Raw genomic sequence first — 20,344 nt, 5'->3', positions numbered from 1 at the left:
AGGAGCACATCAGGAACACTACAGCACTGACAGGCTGTGCTTAGAGTTCAGCTGGGGGCAGAAGAAGTAGTAACAAGCTATGTAAGTTATGGAGAGTAAAGTGGTTGGTTTTCATTTTTTTATTTCTTAAGCCTTGTTGGAAATTTCTTCACGAGCTGCTGCTGACATGAATGCATGTCAGCAAATTCTGGGTTTGTGCCAATCAAAGATTATGACCTATATTAACATCCTAGAAACGGGGAAGGCTAGCTTGGATCCTCCCACCAGGACTGCAGTACAGTCTCCTGATGTCTAATGTCTACTGTTACTACATTTTAAAGTCAGGTTAAATTACTTCTCACAATAGGAACTTACTTAAAATGCGCTCACTCTTTTCAGTAGTGCATCCTTTGCCTTCCTGACAAAGCATCTAACAGTCTGTCAGTAAGTGTTGTCTACCTTTCTTAACAAAGAAGAATGGCACTTGCTACAATAATTTAAATTGCTAGGCTTAAAAATAAAATCTAATTCCTAAGGGTTTCTTATCTTCACTGATACTTACGTTATTATTTAGTTCAGACATTACTTGGTGGCTTGCTCACGAAAGCCGCACGTCCAGACATGTTTTTTCCTTGTGTGGCAGCTACACGAGTCTCTTGTAGTGTAAAAATACCCTCGTTGGAAAATCCTCATTTACAGGACTGCATTTAAAAGGGATTTTATAAGCACTTGGGAACAAAACCATAAGAATGTAAAAATACCAGTGACACTTCGTTGTCAGTTATGTAACCTGCACACCTCTCACCATTAGAGTACATGAGATGAAAAATGATCCTCAGCTTTTCGGTCATGTTTAGTAGCTTGATTGATAACTGAACACCTAAAAAACATAAAATACGAAGAAAAAACCCACATCATGATTCCAAGGTGAAGTCATGTTATTTGACTGGCTGAAGATTATCAGTACATTGCAGGTTTGTGTTTCCTGATTGCACAAGAGATGGAACAGGCTTCCAAAAACTGCAGGTCACTGGCAGTCAGCACTCAGTCTTACGATTATCTCCGTACTCCAGGGGCTGACGGCTCCCTAGAAAGTTACCCAAGAGACTGGTGTCAGCTTTAAGAGTCGTAACAATCCATTGCTTGCTCCGTTCTGGTATAAGAATCTGCGGGGGCAGGGAGGAGGGTGGAATGGGGATGGACATGTCACTGGTCGTGGCTTATTTCATGATTGCTTTCCAGTCTCACCCTTTATTGCATTTTACAAGAGCAGTAGCTCCCAGAGCAGGGAGTGGCTGAGGTACAGAGAAAATGTTACCATGATCTGAAAATGAGCTGTTTGGGAACGTGATACCAGCTTACCTCCTGTTTTGTATCTGACAGCTTGAGGAAATGAAAAGAAAGGATAAAACCAGACACAGTAAAAGGAGACACTCCTGGTGGGTGAAATAACCTCTGGAATAGCTGCCCATTTCACAGTGTTTCCGGTCTCTGCACTTGTACGGTTTTTGGTGAGAAGAGGAGGTGCTGCTATTGGTGTTTTAGGTAAGAAGGTTGGGTAGGATGATACAGAGTATGTAGGGCATGTCTGTATTTCACAGTTAGCCAGCACGGCTGACTCCTGTGCTGTGATATGCTTGAAGGAGATCCCATTCCTTTTTCTCAGAAGATGCTCTACAGCACTTTCCAGGTCAGTTATGCCCTGTGGGAAACAGGAGCAATGTCATGACAATTAATGTAAAATTTTTCCACTATCTACCTGAAGTACTTATTTTGGAAAGTACTCTGCAATATCTTGTCTGGCTGCTATAGGAGATGAAAGTCACTATAACCTATCAATTATTAAAAGAGTAGTTATTCTGGATATTTTGTATATTAATTCTGAAAATTAATATTTGTATGAGAGTATATTCATCAAAGGAGACTTGTATTCAGGCTCTTCTGAAAGGTGAAAGTATTTTCACATCAAATAAGCACCTTTCAAGTATTTTCACATTAGCTGGAAAAGCTTTCATCACTTGAGGCCCTTCTTGGAATTAATTCAACTATGAGAATGCTTGCTTTTAATAAAAGACTGTTTAAGCCAGTGAGATTCCTGGAATTCCTGAGCCATTTATGCTCTTCTATACACTTTTCTTAGGACATCGTAATGAACATTTCTTTCATCCTCATTTCTTAACTGTGGTAAGAAATAAGTCATCTCATTAAAACCATGAAGGCTTAGACTGGCATTTCTAGCCTGTCTTACAATTAATTAATACGTGTAATTCTGGGGTCCTTGGTTACAAAGTTTCAGGTATAGGTATCTTAGCCCATGTGATACAGTGAGTGTGTGTATACAGTGTATAAATGCATCTACACCTGTTGCCCATAATAGTAATAATGCAATTATTATGTCATTATTTTAGTGTATTTTATCTATTACAGTAGTTTCAGGAAAAAATCAAGTACTTATAAAAATATTAATGAACCTTTATCATATGTCAGTGAAATAGATCTTGATAAACTTAAATAGATGTTATTTAACAATATTGTGACATGAGCTATGCAGATCACAGTTTAATACAGAGACTGTTAAATTGCCAAGTAGGAATCTATTGTTAATCTCATGTGAAAGACGAAGAAGCAAAACCTGGTAGGGTCCCCCAGATAGATTTTTGTATTTTATTATTAGAAGAAGAGAAGGCAAAAGGAACTATAACTGGACACAAGTTGCTTGGACTTGATTTGAAGCATTAGTTAAGTTACTTGCCTCCAGTACTCCTGAGCCGCAGGCTTTGCAGAGATGTGTCTTCTTTTAAAATTACAGATGTGAGAGTCTCTGGCCAGTCTGCTGTCTCTAAAATCCCCTGGGGAAAGAAAATTCACTTGCAAGGTCAAAAAGAAAAAGACAAGATGAGGACTACCTAACCTGGTCGCTCCTTTAAGAACCAGAAAGATGAACGCAGAGAATGAGGGATTTATCTCTGCTTTGATATAATGTAATCACTGGGGCAGTAGGGGGGGTGTGGAAATAATGCCACAGCTAAAAGTCATGCTGTCTCACCAAATTCCATACAAAGGTATACTGGAAACAAAGCAGGTCAGAGGTGGAAAACTTAACTATCCATGCTTATAGAAACAATTGTGACCAGATCTTTGTAATTGTACCTTTTGGCTTCATACAGCAGGTGAATAAAAGGTTAACATCTTTATGGAAAGATCTACCTCAATTGTCTCAGGGAAAAATCTCAGGACCTGGAACTTTTATGAACAGTGACTTGAGCAGGATAAAATGTTTACACCTCTACAACATCATTTATCCTCAACGAGACCTCACTTTGTCTCTGTAACCTGCCCTCCTAGTCTGCTCTCTCACCGCCTCGGTAGTTTCTCTAACATTTGTCAATCTTACACCTATGCTTTTCTATTTCTGGCTTTTTGTTTACTTTTTCACAGATATCTTCACTCCTATTTTAGTACTCTTATCTTCTTTTTTTCAGTGGTCAAGGTCACAGGTGATAGAGCGGGCATTGCAATGCCACTATTAGCCAGCTGACATTAACTGACATCATGGAACTATTTGCATTGTCATGGTAGCAGCTCCTTGCTTTGCAAATTCACATGTATTGAATTTCTTAGATATAATTTCAGTTAGTGGCAGTAACAAAAAAAATCAGTACTGGGATATGAAATATGAGAGAGATGTATTTGTTACAAACAAATCCACATTCACACTTTCAAATCCTGTTTCCACGGGTGCATTGGAAAGGCAGTGCAGCGTTGTGACTTCATTTGGATAAGGCACCAGTTTGGCAGGAGGGTTTGTGTCCCAACAAGACCATTTGTAGGTTCTGATCCTAAGAACATCCTTGCTTTTATTTACTATACTGCACCAAATACCTCCAGTTTTCACCACAGTCTGGGATTACTCCAAGAGTAAGCTCATAAGCGTGTTTTTTTTCAGGATCAGGGAAATCACAGACTTAATTTCCAAAAACAAGTAATCCTTTCAGATGGATTCTGTGCCAGGATACTGGCATGTAGACTTCCACAAAGAAACTAATTATGGTAATCTCTATTTTCTCTGAACACAAAATAATTTTCAAAACTCTGTGTACTATTGTACCTATTACATACCACGATCTTATTATTCAGAAACATTATCATCTGTATACAAGGTTCAGTAAATAAAACATTAATAACTCTTTCATTTACATTATTTTAAAGTTAGAAATTAACAGATATTAAAGAGCATTCCTTTCTCAACATCTATAAGTTGATGAGAAAAAATACTAAAATACATGTTTTTAAATGAAGTATTTAAATAGTATTCTTTAGTTGAAGAAGAAAAGTCTGTGTTTAAAAATAGAAACACTAAGTGAAAATTTCATAGCTGTCACTTAGTATTAAATAACTCAGAAATGCCTAAAGCCCAAGCATAGCTAAACACTGCAGGACAGCTCTAGGTATGTAAAGCATAAGATGTATTGTTTTAATAGTCAGTGCAACATTTATGTATTGAATAAGCATGCACCTGTCAGCATTGAGTTTAGATTTCCCATCATTTTTACATCAAAGTAATTTTTCTTTTTTCCTTTGAAAATAAGTTTCAATTTGCCTAAAAATTTTGAACACATTTTCTTTCCTATTTTAAGGTTCTCTTGATATATCATATTCGAAAGAGTGAGCGCGAACTCCTGCAGCAGGGAGGTCAGGCCTGTTCTTTAACAGATTGCTCACTCTAAGCAGTCCCAGGGAAGTTACAATTATTTTTATTGGCATTTCTAATAAAAATGCATTTTGCACTTGCATAATTTTTAAGATAGAAGTTACAATTGCTTTATTTTACTGGCTGTTTGCTTATGTTTCCATTTAAAGAGATTTCTCTCTTGTTTTCCTGATGCTCTTCACTTACAGCTGGGCTGACGTGTTTTGCTCTTGCAAAGGAACCAGGGTCATAGCAGTTCTCATAGCTTAGCTCCTCATTTTAGCAGAACACTGTGAAGCCTGCCTACAATGCCAGCAGCCTGTAACCAGCACTCATGCATCCCAGGAGGGAATTAAGTCACAGCTGGGACACACTGAGAGTTTGTAATGCAAAATTCCATCTCAGCTGACCCCCTGGTCTGCATCAAATGCTGTTACATAGCCCTGCACTAACACATGGCCACAAGTGTTATTTCACATCTTTATACTTCCGAGTTTCAATTTTTGGTTAAGTTGGCTTTTGTGGAGTAGAATAAGAAACTTTATTTGTACATTTGGGAATTAGTACTGCAATAATGAGTGGTTGGCATGAACAGGCCTGTTGGCTTTGATGGGACTGTTTGACTGTTCAAAATAACCCAGGCGGGTAAGTGCTTGCCAGCTCAAGTTCCAAAGCCATAATTACAAGCTTATTATCAGTAAATAGTATCACTTACACTGTAGTTGTGCTCTAAGGCTTCAACCGAAGTTCTAGCACCAAAGAAGTCCAACCAGCAATTAGACAGACTGGATCCAGGATTGAAACTTTCAGGCATGTACTGGGACCAAAAACGTTAATAAGGCAAGAGGAATGGCTGGCCAGGGGCAATCGTGTTTTTACTGATTTAACATACAGTTTCATAGAAGCTTAAGAGATTTTGTTGTGTCTGTTATCTTTCTCAAAATACTCTGGAGCTATGTGAAAAGATCTTCTCTGTTACTGAACAGTCTTTCTCTGGCAAACAGATACAGTCAAATTCAATGAATTACGCCTAATAAAGTCTCAGTTTCTCCGTTAAAGACTGGACACTGATGAACATGCAAGACAAGTACTGTGCTGCATCTAGCTGTGCCTGGAGGTGGGGGGAAGCACTTTGAGCTGTAATGGTAACTGAGCAATAATAAGTTTAGAGTGATCTAAGAAATGGAACCTAGCTCCTGCTTATTGAAACAATGCAAGATATAGCATCCAGCTTCAAAGATGAAGACTAGCGTTTCTATTAGGTAGGGGCATATATGACTGCCAAAGAGCTGTAGCACTATACATACAGCCCCTGTCAAGTAGAAGGAAATCTTCTGGGCTTATTGCTCCTTCAAAAAACATCTATAAACTTTTTGCTAGTATTTAGTTAGAAGGGGTTTCATCTCTGTACTAAAACTACTGAAATAATTATTTTTGGTTAGCACTCATCAGATACTCAAGCGGCCTAGCTAAAATGCGTTCAAACCAATTTTCCAGTGAATAAACATTTGGAATCACAGAATTGTAGAATGATTTGAGTTGGAAGGGACCTTCAATATTATCTAGTTCCAATGCCCCTGCCATGGGCAGGGACACATCCCACTAGACCCGGCTGCCCAAGGCCCTATCTGTCCTTGAACACTTCCACGGATGGGGCAGCCACAACTCTCCTGGTTAACTTGTTCCAGTGCCTCACTACCCTCATTGTGAAGAATTTCTTCCTAATGTCTAATCCAAATCTTGTCCCCTCCAATCTAAAGCCATTCCCCCTTGTCCTATCATTACATGCCCTTGTAAAAAGTCCCTCCCCAGCTTTCTTGTCCCTTTCAGGTACTGGACTAAGGTCTCCTTGGAGCCTTCTCTTCTCCAGGCTGAACAACCCCAATTCTCTCAGTCTGTCCTTATAACAGAGGTGTTCCAGACCTCTGATGATCTTTGTAGCTCTCCTCTGGACCTGGTCCAACATTTCTTTCTAAAAATCACAGGGATAACTGACACCTTTGTTAGCAGCCTTTACAAATTCAACATGTTGAGCAGAGCAGTTGGGAGAAGTCTGGAGAGAAAGAGCTATGCTCAGATATCTGGGGAGTCCATCAGGGTGAGGCATTTTACTGGAACAGCCTGGAGAGGATGCTACCGCTTACATGGCGTCAGTTCTCTGGACAAAGAAACGGCTCCAGCTTCTGCATCTGTCAGTCTGGCACCTTTAATTAGTGATTAAATCACAATGTAGATTTGTATACATACTTGGATAAATAATAAATGACAACTATCACACTGGCATGCGAGGACGCATGCATACACAGGGCAGGAAATCACATACAGTCTTTCATTTGTTGCCAATTTATCTGTAACAAAGTGAGGAAGATGACCTGGGGACTGGTGACTAACAAGGAGCATTGTTTATGCTACAAATCCCATCTGGTTATTAGTCTTTGAAAGTGGTTTGTTTAGCTTATCACTGCTTCAGCAGGAATGCCAGGAGCATTATTTTTGTTTTAAGTGTATTTCTGTTCCAATATTACTGACTCCAACTCCATCCCTCCATAAGAGGTTATGCGTTACCTGAGGGCTGAAAATTAGGCATGTGCTTCAGTGCCTCATTGAATCAGGATCAAGGTGGTTAACGCTGCACAAACCCCAGCCCTTAACAGGTTTCCTTTTTAATTTTGCTGCATAACATTGGAGAATGTCTTTACAGAAATCAAGCCTTTCTTAGGGACCATAGAGAATGACAAAGAAAAAACACCTTATGAAGTATCCATGCCCAGCTATTAAAATGATTTTAGCATGTCAGACCTTTTGCTTAAATCCTACACGTTACTTGACAATTGGACAATATTGTGTTACTCAACCTAATACTGAATTTCTGCAATTCCAAAGTATCATAAGTGTCTGGCAAGTTTTAAGCTGTTTCACAACCGTACTGATAAGCTGGTACTCTATCAGGTGATCAGAATACCTGTAGTGTGTCCTTGATCAAGTTAATATTTAAAAATAGTAATGCAATATCTTTTCAATTATGTTAATTGTCTTTGGGGGGAGAAGATTTATTTAGATGTTTTAGAAAGGGAGGGATTTTTTTTGTTTTTTTCCAGGAATCCTCTGCTATTTTAGTGGATTTGCTATTTTTGGAGGGGAAAAAAAAACCCAAACAAACCACCACATTTCTTTCATGACCATGATTAAGAAAATGATGGACCCTTGCCATTGGGCAACTAAGTTAATAATTGGCAAAGATGCATAGCTGGCCTTAATGAAGGATTCCCCACCAACACTGTCAGCTGGCACAACCTACTCAGCTTCTCTCAGACATTTCCGGAAAGAGGAATGGTAAGCCCAGCTGTATGTAGGTCTTCTGAACATGGTAGGAAGTGTTCATTTGAATGATTATGAATAAATAATTGAATTATTTATACATTTGAATATATATATATATAGCTGAATTATTTATACATTTAATCAGTATATTATTTTGGAAAATTTGCATGAACCATTTTTTACCTTTAAAATACATTATATTTTTAATTTGCTTGTGATTAGGTTAAGTATGTATTGTTTAATAATAAGCTGTCCTGTGTATCATCCTCCTAATAGTCTTAACTGGCCTTGAAATTGGAACACAGAGCAGCTGGTCACCTATCAAAGGAATATGCCTGACAGGTCACACAGTATCATGCCTTCCTGATGAGCTTAAACCTCAAAGCAAGGTCTGGTTTACTAAATAATGGCATATGGAAAAAATAATAAATGTTTATTCACATTCGAATCTGTGAAGTGCTTTTTAAACTTTAACTCCTTTTCTTCAGCCATGCTGATGAGAAAGGACTCATCACTGGTGCTTTAAAACTACATTCCTTTGTGATAAAACTGAAAGGTATTGTGAGCTGAACTGTGTCAAGGAGATATAGGTTTATACCCAGGAGCTTCTGGCTTCATAATCAACAATCAGATCACTACTTCACCTCTTTCTTTTGCATGCAAGTATGAAAAATGGATCAAATCTAGTGGCAGCATTTTAGTACAATAGCCTTGATTTTACAGAGTTCCATTAGAGTTATTTTCTGAAAAGCTTAGCTTTCATTTTAAGCCAAGAGATGTGTCCAGATTTGGAAAGATCTCCTTTTCCTCAAAAATCTGATTGTCACATAGGGACCCTCTAGGCTGGAACAGCTTCAAAGCCTGGCCTCTGATGAAGGACCTACACAGAGCATTCTTTTGCAAATCTGACCCCAAAACAAGTTAACACCTGTGGTGCTCACTGAAAAAGGAATATAAACTTAAGGACCCGATTTTGGAAAAGCTTCAAACTGTATTTAAAAATAAACATGTAAAATTCCCATGGTCTTTGCCAACCAGCATTTTAAAATTTGACATGAAGCGCTATACATCATCATCCATTAGAACTCCTATAATCCTAATGCAAGTCTTGAAAAAGCCTTTTGTGGCATATGTGAGCCTCCCTGTTGCAGTGCATTCAACTTACCATCGCCTTGCTACTTCCCTCAGCACTTTTTACATAGGGAGACTCTTTATGTCCATGGTCTAATGCTGGTGCCTCGTCTGGTGAAACTTGCGATGGTGTCAATCAGTGTGGTGATAACTGTTTTCTCACTGGACATGGGTGTTGAATCTCTTTGGTCAGTAAAAGCACCAAGCCAGCACTTCTCTCACACTTTTTTCCCCCACTTCTCTCACAGCAGAGAGAAGTGCCTCTCTCTCTGCCTCTCCTGGCAGAGGAACCTAATTTCAGTGTGATATCTGGAAAACTATTTCCATAGTTCCCTTTTTATTCATCAAAGCTACTTTACATTTTCAGTATGGCATTACTGGGATTTTCAAAGGCGAGAGAGGCACCAACATCCAAACACAAGGCTATGAAACAGGAGCTTTTATGACGTTCTCGAAGTCTCCATCCTAAAATGTTAACAGGAATGACAATTTTAATTGTGCTGTTTGTAGATGACATGTCAAACTACTGTAAGAGAGGAAGCTTCCTAAAAATCTGCCATTTTAGGCAGCGTCACACTAAATATTTTATTTTGTCAAGACTATTTAATGCCATCAAAAACTTACAGCCTCATGACAGAAAACACTAACCGCCATGATCACTCCTTCAATCTCTAAATCAATCTGCATTCTTCAAATCTTCAAAGGCTGGCTCAAAATTTTTGGAAGGGGTAAATTAATTCTGGCAAACTTATACCTATGCCAGATATCATCTGTCTTCTTTCTACCAGATCCAGCTGGGAAGTCCTCTTATAATCAGGATAAAGCCAACTCACACACCATTTTGAGTGCTTGGACTCAGTAAATCAGAAATTTGATTATGTGCACATAATCTATTAAATGAAAGATTTGGCACATTTTTCCTAGCCTATCTACTCAGGACAAGACTAAGCCACTGACATCTTTGCTGAAGGTGACCCTGAGTCTCTTCCCCTCCGCCCCAAATGCTCTATTGATTTAAGAATGACTCTAGCTGATCAAACCAGGGCCATCTTGTCCCCTCTACAGCAAAAGATGCCCACAGAAGAATAAAGAAACAGGCAATTACATCATGCCTCTCCAGAACACTTTTTCTTTCATTCTCTAGCAATTTATGGTTCTGGAACTTCCTCAGTCAGAGGTACTATATTTGCATTTAATGGTACTTGATGCCCAGCACTCACTGAACTCAGAATTGTGTAGCATCCATAACAAGAACATTCCCTGCTTAATTGTATATATGACGAACTGCCAGTTTCCCCTACACTGTGAATCTGTCACCTGTGAGTCATCCTGCCAGAGCTGGTCCTGTTTCCCACCTTGCTTCATTCAGGAAGAGAGGGATTACAAGAAGATAAAAAAATCCTGCTTCATAGTATTGAGTTTGAAGGACTTTTTTTTTCTTCATTGAATACAAGCACATATTCATTACCTGCTGTCATTAGCACAGGATCATTGCCTGCTTCTTTGCTTTAATTCATAGAGCCTTAACTCTAACTCAAATGCTGAGAGCATTTTCAAGGTCTCAGCAGCAACTTGCCCTCAGCTGATGAGTTTCCAGCCCCTTTGCATCATAGCTTACCTCAGCAGCCAGAACTGGTATCACACGGCAACACAGCCACGTTCAGTTTTTCTATTTTCTGAACCGCATAAACTCTGTTTCTGCTGACTTGTCCCTTAAGTCAGCAGAAGATGAGTCATCTAGAAAAAAAAACCAACTATAATAATTTGTCCCCTAGGACTCATATAGTAAGTCAATTATTGTACAACACATTCTAATACAAAATAGACAAACTGTTTCAACTTGAGGTTACAGAGGGCAAGAAAGTTTTTCAAAATTTCCATCGGTTACGGTCTAGGAATGCTGGGTTTCCCTTAACTCAGTATCTGTTGCACAATCATAAGCACATTTAGTTCCTTTGTTATATGAGAGAAAGCTAAAGAAATGTGTGTGATATTACTTTGCAAAAATAAAGAGTAGATTACCTAACTGGCTTATGTCATGTATGCAGTGTTTAACAATACAACTGCTCTAGGGCCGATCTCCAGCTGATGACAACTGTTACAGCTTGTATCAGCTGAAATAATGCTCTTCTGAATCTGCAGATACCCCATGACTTTTGCAAGGGAATTCAGAGTATAGGAGTGTGATGTGCTATGTGAATTTGGGGTAGCATTGCGTTAAAACCTACTTGCCTAGAGTTCACCTGTTGGTGAACTGGACTTGAATCCAATCATTGCTGTTTTAGTTATTCACACGCAGTCATCCCAGCCTTGTTGGGCTGTTGTGTAGTGGTTATCTCAGCAGGAGATAATCTTAGAGTCTATGGAGAGGAAAATCTGAAAACAACGTAGATGCCTTCAGAAACTGAAATTTTTATGTTGAGAAACAGAAAAACCATCTATAACTTCACAAACCATAAAGGAGAAAGACTTATTCCAGCATTTATGGCACATTGTTTTAAAACTTATTGTTCTTCTTATTTACAGACCCTCATTATAGGAAGCAAAGATTTGTATTAAAGATGTGATTTAAAATAAGAGATTTGGTGAACTTGTCATTTTAGACGTGGTTGTGGCAAGAGACCCCATTTCTGGCTCATTCGTTTGGCAGAGCTACATGATGACCTCTCTCTTCCTTCCCGGAATTATTAGAAAAACTAATTACTTAAATAATATCTTTGCTTGTGGCCAAATGAAATTGAATCTTCACAGTCCTCTGGATCTTCCAGTATTTGACATGCAAAATATTGAATCTATTTAATTTTCTCTTTATCAAAACTTCTATAAATAAGGCAAATACTTGGAAGTGTATTCGTGGATCCATCATGTAGACAGGTGCCAATCAGGTATTTGAAAAAGAATTAAGCAATCTAAATTGGGCAACAAGGGAGAGCAAGCATATAACGATACCGTAATCCCAGAGTATGTTGTCATCACAGCTGAATGCTTTACTTCAGTAATGGAGAAATAATACCCACTCCATATAATGCTGGACCTCTGTGGCCATTAAGAAACATGTGAAGTTCATAAATTTTAATTAAAATACAAAATAAAGCTGTAATTGATGCCATTTGAAGCTCCCTCCAGTTTCAGAAGCATTCCTCTGTTTCTAGGATTGACAGGAACACTGAAATAATTTTAACTTGAGAAAGACAGGACACTAGCCACATTATTATTACATTTTCTTCAAAGACTGACCTCATTGTGGTGATGGCAATTGAACTTATGATCCAATGCAAGTTTCTCTGTGGTGTGCTAAGACAAAGTAGGTCCATCACCCATTCCAGATTACCTAATGCATCATAACAAAGGTAGCAAAAACTCTCCATGTGGTAAGGAATCAATATAAATAAAGAACATTTTTTTTAATCTCCCACTGTATCAAACAATTCTGGCATAGAGGAATATACTGCCAAATAGACTTCTACTGATTTCAGGCAATGATGTAGGAGCAAAGGCTGGTGGACCAACGTACATACTTCAGCCTTTCCCCTACAGAAATTATAATACAAACGTTCTTCAAAATGCCTCTTTAGCAATTTGGAGGCTTACAAAATTCTTATTTTCCCACTCTAAAAATAAAGCTCAATATTATTCTGAATTCTAGACTTTACTAAGCAAAGGGAAGGATTGTTTGGAAGCAATTTATTTCCTTAAATAAAGCAGTCTTCATGCTACATAGCCTATGGTACACACTAAGGATACACTTCTGCCACCCAAAGAAGGCAGAGCATGCACCAAACTTTAATTCAGTACATTTAACTGATAGACATGACTACAAAGCAGGAGGGAAAAGATCTAAAAGCTACCGAAGCAGACTTCAGCTTCAGGTGCTGTCTGACTAATGACAGCCAGAGAAGCCAGCAGTTCAAACGTGACTGGCTGTCAAAACATAAATAATATCCAGTGGAGTGAGGATTTATCACTGGAAGCAGAAACGTGGCATCATGATCTTACCCAACACCACTCTTTTTTGTAGGATTACACACTGCACTTTGTTTCTTTGTGCCTAATTGTCAGTATCTGCCAAGGTAACACCTAGTTACGCATGACATCTATACTTAATTTCTGTGACTCTCAACTAATCTTAGTATATTATTCTTAACAAACGGAATATGTCAATCAAAATACTATATCGAAGACTCTGTACTTCTTCTCTTCCAGGAACCAGTCCAAATTTGGCAACCTTGTAATGACAGTGACTTCGGCTGCCCCATCTGTCTCCAGACAGCTACTTTCCCAGTAGAAACCAACTGTGGACATTTATTCTGTGGTAAATTTTCTGGATTAACAGTGCAGTGCTTATACAGGCTACTAAATGCAGCACACTTCTTACAAGGATCTCATGTCCTGTGTAAGAACCAGGACCAAGCCCTTCTCCCTGAAATTAAAGCAAATTCTCTCACTAGAAGCAGCAGAAGTCCCATCTCAATATCCCCCTGAAAAAGTCTTAAGAGGTAATAGATCATCTTACAGGATCCTGTTAGATTACGGCACAAACTCATGGAGTGGGGAAAATGTGCAAAACCCACTCAATTTGTATTCAATTATGAAAAAAACTTACAAAAATCAACAGTCTAATAGTCATACAGTTTGTGTCTGTAGAAGTTCAAGATATAATGAACATGAAGTCTTATCTTCAAGCACGATCAAGCATAGAAGTCCAGCTATCCCATAAAATTGATTCTGATTGTATTTATGCCAGAGAAGATCTGGAGTAAAACACCATGGTTTCAGGTCTGATTCTGTTGCACAGACTTGGTTCCCATGTGAAACAACTGCCTAAAACAAAGCAGAAGGGATCTAGAGGAGAAGGCGTAATCTCTGTAAAAGTTTTCTAAACAAAAAAGATTAGTGAAAGTTACACATACTGGTTGTGTATAATAAAAATTAATAGTAATTAATTTTTTTTAAGTAAATCCATGCGGATAAAAAAGTTCAAAGATACCTCATCATGATGGATGCTCAGTAATTGTTTATTCCAGCCCAGGATTTGTCGTAACAGCAAAGATCCAGATTTAGAAGGTCCTTCTGTTCAGGCTGCCTGTGGTGTGGTCTCCTGTCCTACTTACTTTACTTGTCCTGGATTATCTAAGTAAAACCATAATTCTGTAGACAAACGTGTCTGCTAAATGCCTTCTTTGAGGCTGCTAAACCATATGGTTAGGATTATACCATTTAAATAATTTTTCAAAGAGAATACAAGAATGAAGCACAGAATAGTGGAGGGAGTTATGTTCATAATTGCATTTATAAAGGGCATTTCAGAGTTTTTATGGCCCACATTCTGCACCACTAGAGCCAGTGTGAGCTCTCCACCTGCACTCAAAGGCAGCAGGATAAGGCCACCAGCCTTTCTCTCAGACATCTGAGATACATCATCCTGTGAATTTGCAGGTGATGTTTACAACCTCACTGCCCACTGCTTATCAGGTTCCCCACAGCAGAGCTGGTAGAAGAGAAGTGGAGTCCATGACCTGATGAGGCTGAAACTGCCCGTGAAGGTGCTTCAGTGCTACTGTGCAGCATGAGACCAGTAACCTCTAGCAGAAGGGCAGGCAGGCAGCTGGAGGCAGCAATACCTGATAAAGCCACACCAAGACACATCAGAAGACAATGGTCAGAACCATAAAGCTCCTTTCTAGTGCTCTGGCATTCTACAGAGACCTTAAAGCAAATGCAAGTTATATTTACAGGCCATTTACACTTCTTCTGCTCTTTACATAAAAAGAGCCAAGTGCAAATGCAAACAACAGGATCATGTTGTTAAAGCTGGTACAACAAAAGCACATTTTTATCTTTAGCAAGTGTCACTTTTCTCTAGACTGATGCTTGCAGAGCACAGCTCCTCATCACCTCTGCCACATCCTCCATCCTCTGAAACCACCGCAGATCAGCGGATCACCAGCAGCTAGGGACACTTTGTAGGGCTTATCTACCTCATGAGTACCACCATTTAATACTTCAGGTTGTTTCATGTTTTTATAACATTGTTTTATAATATACAAGAAAAGGATGCTTTGAATATAATTCAGTCCAGGACAAACAGTAAGCATATGGCCTCAAAATGTGTTTTAAATAATATCACAGAAGTTACAGTTTCAAGTACAAAGATAGATGTAACAACAAGGATCATCAGCTTTCCTCTTTCTCTGGCCTGGTTCATTTTCCCTTTTTCATCTATGGATATGACATAATGATACAGACTTTATTTTTATTTTATTTCCAGATCCGCATAGGAGAAGTGCCCTATACGAGCTTGGTATATATTGTTATCATTAGCTGTATATGTTTAGCTAGGCTTTACTTTCCTCAAGTACATAATCACTTACGCTCTGAAGCATTGATTCCAAAGCAATGCATTACATCTGCTATGACTATGTTTATAGAAGCGGCCTCTGTAACATGCCTGGTTTTCATGTCTTAAACCAATAAAACTTTACATTGGGCTTATCAAAACCATTCTGTGTAGATCTAAGTCTGTTGTGACTGAAATCAGTAATAAAACCGCTCTTGATGCCCTGTGGAACAGAGCTAAGGCAACACTGAGCTCTCTTAATAAATTCCGCTCTGGTAAAAGTTTTATTTAAAAAATATGGTCATCCCAGAGCTTTTAAAGAAGATTAATGTGGACTTATAAAAAATGTCTGATTTTATTAGTAGTAGTAATTCATACGGTTTGTCCTGAAGTTTTCCTTTTCAGCTTCAGTTTGAACCATATGTTCAGGAAGTTCAACTGAAAAGTGATCCTTGAGCAATATTATTTTTTTCTAATTAACAATAACCACAGAGGTATTTTAGAGAAACCTACAGACTCCCTCAGAAGGTCGTTCGGTGGGCTAGATTAAAACAGGATTTTGCCTATTTTATGAAAAATGCACCAAAGCACAAGTAGGTCAACTTCAGAGGAGTTCTTCCTTTCCTGTTCCACTAAAGAAAGGATTCTGCATGCAACAAATTTTAATTTCTATGGGCTTCTTTTTTGAAAGCCCTTGAAGAACATCAGCCCCTCACTCTCATCACTGGGACTGAGCTCAGGCACCGCAATACAGCCGTCTGGATCATGATACAGGACTGGGACCCAGTGGGTCAAAGCACTTGCTGAAGTTAGGAAAGATGTTTGTCAAATGCACAAATTCAAGCGAAAGCTGGAGGCTGGCTGCCAGACTGGGTTTAAACACATCGGATGGGGATTTCGAGAGAGACAGCCGTGTGCCCAGCCAACTGGTCTGCATATGCAAACAAAGAGAGAGTCGTAAAGAAAAGACCTACACTCAAATGAAAACAAAAGTAAAAAGCACAAGTCAGAGCGAGGTTCATAAAAAATACCTTTGGGCCAAATTTAACATCCCTAGTCTAAAGTACGTAACTGATAGCACCACAAACATTTTTTTACTTGGTTTCAAGCATGCTGCACTGAGGGGTCCTGAAGACTTCTAGTTATAATGCTGCTTAAAAGAAACTCCTTGCCGGTTATTTTTAAGAACAAAGAGAATTGTTCAATTCAATAATACAATTCCATCAAAATGGCAATGCAGCGTTCCGCTTTTGTTTTCACTGGGGTCCTTGTCAAATTTCATCAGTTTAAATGATTTTTTTCCTGCCCTGTCACACTGCACACTGCGCCCAGAAGCTTGAAAGTCAAGCTGTGCTGCTTCTGATTAGATGCTATTTATGCTTTGCTGGTTTTGCTGTTAGTGCCAGCGCTGACATTCATGTAAGTCAGCCACTGCTCTGTTACAGGTGCAGCCTAATCTTACCATCCTCAGACTCTGCCCTCTGTCACACCTGAGACCTTAGTATAAGAAGAGATGATGTTGTTGTGGAAATTAGTTAGCAGTTGTCTGGGTAAGAAGAATCAAAAAGAACACAGCAACTCATTCAGCCAGAGCTGTGCAGTTCCAGAAGGGTATCAGGGCTGAACTATAGTAAGAAAGAAAAAAAAGGCAAGCAAACAAACAAAACAACCCCATGTATGACAGCCCATCTGCAAGATAAGTATTGTGCCACCAGCTCCTGCAGTACCAGGCTGTCCTTCAGCTGTACATGTTGGTTTATTTGGGATAACTGACTGTCATAGCCCTTAAAAGCGATACTGGCTTTGCAGGAACTCCACTTTCATGCAGCTGCACTGCTTTTGTCCACAGCAGCCAACGCTGCACACCAAAGGGTGCCTATATTCCCGAGTGCTTCAACTACAGTCCAGGAGCTTCAAGGAAAAGATTCAATCTGCAGGAAAAGAATCTGAATCAAAGACTCCCTTAGGAGGTCCATGCATCAACATGGGAGAGCTAAGGCTCCATTTTTACAGTAACTTTCCAGAACAAAATCACGTATTAAAATGAAAGTGAAGAATTACATTAATTTTTAGTCAGTTGTAGAAAGAGGGTTTATGAATCCTCATACCTTCCTTGTAAACATTAAATATCCTCAAGTATATTTCAGATATCTTAATGCATTTTTTTTTTCTTTTGGTAGGTTCCTGTCTGATCACATACTGGAAACATGGTCCCTGGTTAGCAGCAATAACCTGCCCTCTCTGCAGACAGAAGGTAAGACTTGCCTCCCTTGTACACATCTGCATTATAATATACACAAAATGACAAGCTTGAGCTCTTAGGATCAACCCTACTTATCCTCTAATTTTCCATAGCATTTCAAAATCCATTTTGAAATGGACTTGAATGACCCTGCAGCCGTTGGCATTTATTATTTCACACAAGTCATACCAGGCAACTCTGAAATATTAAACAGGCCTCCAGCATTTTACTTTTGCATAGTTTATTGAATCGCTGGGATAACATTCCATAAAAAGCAATGTGGAAGTTCCTAATCTCATCTCATCCTGGTCAGAGGCTGCCTGTTGTGCTGGAAGGATGGATGCAGGTTATAAAAGGAAAATGTTCTTGCTGTGGAACTACCGGAGTTGGACAAAGCTCCAGTTGTGAGAGAGAATTATGGAGAGCCATGTACTACAGAACACTACCTTTCATCCTGGAGATTAAAATACACCATGCTAATGTCCATCTTTCTTTATGAAGGTGGTTCTTCTGGATAACATCTCTTATGAAAAGCAACAGGATAAGCCAAGTAAACAAATTACACATGACATTAGTGACTACAACAAGCGTTTCTCAGGGCAACCTCGATCCGTAAGTATTTATAAACCTACATTTACCTTGCTCTGTGCAACACACGGAGGACTGAAAGAGACCCAGCAACGAAAACTAGTTATAACATATTGTTATGTGAATTACCTTTTTCTGCACTCGTGGACAACACCATAGTGGAAGTGTTACCATCCACTGCTGGATCCAGTGCCTTCTAGGAAAGGTGCTTCTCAGAGTCCCTAATTTACAGCAGTCCTCCTGGAATCATGCTGGGAGGGAAGAGAAAGCAATGTGGAATCAAATACAAGAAGCAAAGCAGAACTAGAGGTGGTCAGGCTGGAACTTTCAAATTTCAATTCAGATTTGAACTCCAGGATTTTAACTTGCCTCTAAAATTTCAAATCAGATTCAAGCTTAGAAAACAGCTTCTCCCCCCTGCCATGTATTGCCAAATTTGAGCAGCACACACTGGCTCTGCACTTTCTGAAAGCTGGAATCCCAGCTGGTACAGAGACATGACAGGCAGTGGAGATGATGTGAAAGATGAGGGTTGAAGGCACAAGAGAGGCCCATTCTTGACAGGGTGTAGAATATCACGAAAAAAAAAATATCATCTCCTGTCACATCCTGGTAGGGAGCCTGAAAGGACTGGGGAGTCTGTTTCAAGCTACAGACTAAACTACGCACTGAGGAGGGGAATATTATTTTTCAACTTGACAAGCTAGCATTAATAACGAGGAATAATCACTCATTCCTACGGTTCCTGTCCACACCAAGGTGAGACTTGAGACCTCATTTTCAAGCATTCATAGGCTACACTTGATCACAGATTTTAAAGATGGGCAGGCCCAGTTTCCAAAACAATTCAATTTCAAGCATAATACTTTCTTTTCAAAGTGCTGGCAGAGCAGGGTTTCCTTTTAGAGATGTGCCTCTAGATACTGCAAAACAATTGAACAGTAAGTGGATTAGGACAGCACAGAAAGCTTCTTCATCTGAGAGATGTGAATCTAAAAGTGCTTATGAGACATATTCATCTTCGAGAACTGCAGGCATCAGAATGCAAAACAGTGTAACTCTAGTCTAAATATTTAGTTTGCAGATTACCTTTATGACATGCCATTATTCCTGACTCGTGCCTTGCGAGGAATCTTCACCCGGGGTGCTCTCATATGGATTTTTTTCCTAAGAGTTGCTGTTTGCTCCTTCGGAACAATCATATGCTTGTCTTCTCCATGTGACGCAAAGCCTGTGCCTCTCTGCAGGACACTTGGCACAGCTGATGACATGGTGGTTGTCTCCCTTCTTTTAATTTGCACGATAAACATTTGTCAGCAAATTGCATCAAACAGGGTAAATACGGCAAGGCCCGCAGCTGAGAGCATGCTGTCAGAGTCCTGACCAACTCAAACTTGGATTCCTTCACTTCACCAAGTGATGACAGTCTTCTGTCTGAATCAGGACAGCGTATGCTGGATTTGTCATTCTGCTGCTGACAAAGGCTGAAGCAGGACTCAGCAATACTTGGCATGGCCAAGAGATTCAAGGTGGAAGTGCCTAGAAGGCTGGTTTTGCACACTGCTGTGCGTTTGCTAGACTCCTTCATGCTGCACTTTGCTGTAACGTATCTTCACACAAACTGACTGAACTGAAAATGCCTAGAGCTATGAACAGAGCCTAAAATTAAAATGCCAAACAACTTGCAGTTGAAGAGTTTTAGAACTCATAAACTTTAACGTTTTGCATCATGGCTGAATTTGAATAAAATGTTAATTGGAGAACTCGGCAAGCTGTACAGGGAATGACAGCGTTCTATTGCCATAAATTGGCTATATATATATATACAGTTGATGATAAAAGTAGTAATTACCTGAGCATGACATAAATGGTATGGAATAAGAGAACAAAGTTGTGGTTTGAGCTAAATTAAAGTCAGTTTTGTGTGACTCTAACTCAGTCAACTTCATTTTCTGAAAGCAAACTGCATGTTTTTCAGACAGTTTCTCTCCAGAGGTGATAAACCAGGGCATTGGTATGCAGAAAGGCCAATGCTTATACTTATCCCTTATACTTA

At 39.2% G+C, this 20,344-nt stretch overlaps 1 protein-coding gene across 3 annotated transcripts; it reads left to right on the top strand.

Moving 5' to 3' along the window:
* The first annotated feature begins 900 nt into the window (after window positions 1–900).
* Window positions 901–20,086, top strand: RNF170 (ring finger protein 170). 3 transcript variants are annotated; one of them, XM_069861933.1, is made up of 5 exons: window positions 901–1,669; window positions 13,325–13,433; window positions 17,639–17,712; window positions 18,202–18,312; window positions 19,366–20,086. In XM_069861933.1, the coding sequence occupies exons 1-5, from the start codon at window positions 1,613–1,615 to the stop codon at window positions 19,669–19,671; spliced, it is 657 nt and encodes a 218-aa protein (XP_069718034.1). In that variant the 5' UTR covers window positions 901–1,612; the 3' UTR covers window positions 19,672–20,086. The 3 variants fall into 3 exon arrangements, with proteins under 3 accessions (XP_069718034.1, XP_069718035.1, XP_069718036.1); XM_069861934.1 differs by lacking the exon at window positions 901–1,669 and adding an exon at window positions 7,885–8,002; XM_069861935.1 differs by lacking the exon at window positions 901–1,669 and adding an exon at window positions 7,885–8,036.
* The last annotated feature ends 258 nt before the right edge of the window (window positions 20,087–20,344 follow it).

This window comes from Phaenicophaeus curvirostris, chromosome 8 (genome assembly GCF_032191515.1).
Source record: "Phaenicophaeus curvirostris isolate KB17595 chromosome 8, BPBGC_Pcur_1.0, whole genome shotgun sequence".
Classification (NCBI taxonomy): Eukaryota; Metazoa; Chordata; class Aves; order Cuculiformes; family Cuculidae; genus Phaenicophaeus; species Phaenicophaeus curvirostris.
The sequence above is the reverse complement of the archived record's forward strand: the minus strand, read 5'-3'. Positions and strand labels throughout refer to the sequence as shown.

What these genes read in the sequence shown, in the direction of transcription:
- RNF170 (XM_069861933.1), top strand. Translation starts at nt 1,613, where the DNA reads ATGCTTGAAGGAGATCCCATTCCTTTTTCTCAGAAGATGCTCTACAGC. An exon ending in GCCCTCTCTGCAGACAGAAG is followed by an intron (nt 17,713 to 18,201) that starts GTAAGACTTGCC and finishes TTCTTTATGAAG; the next exon opens with GTGGTTCTTCTGGATAACAT. An exon ending in TCTCAGGGCAACCTCGATCC is followed by an intron (nt 18,313 to 19,365) that starts GTAAGTATTTAT and finishes CTAAATATTTAG; the next exon opens with TTTGCAGATTACCTTTATGA.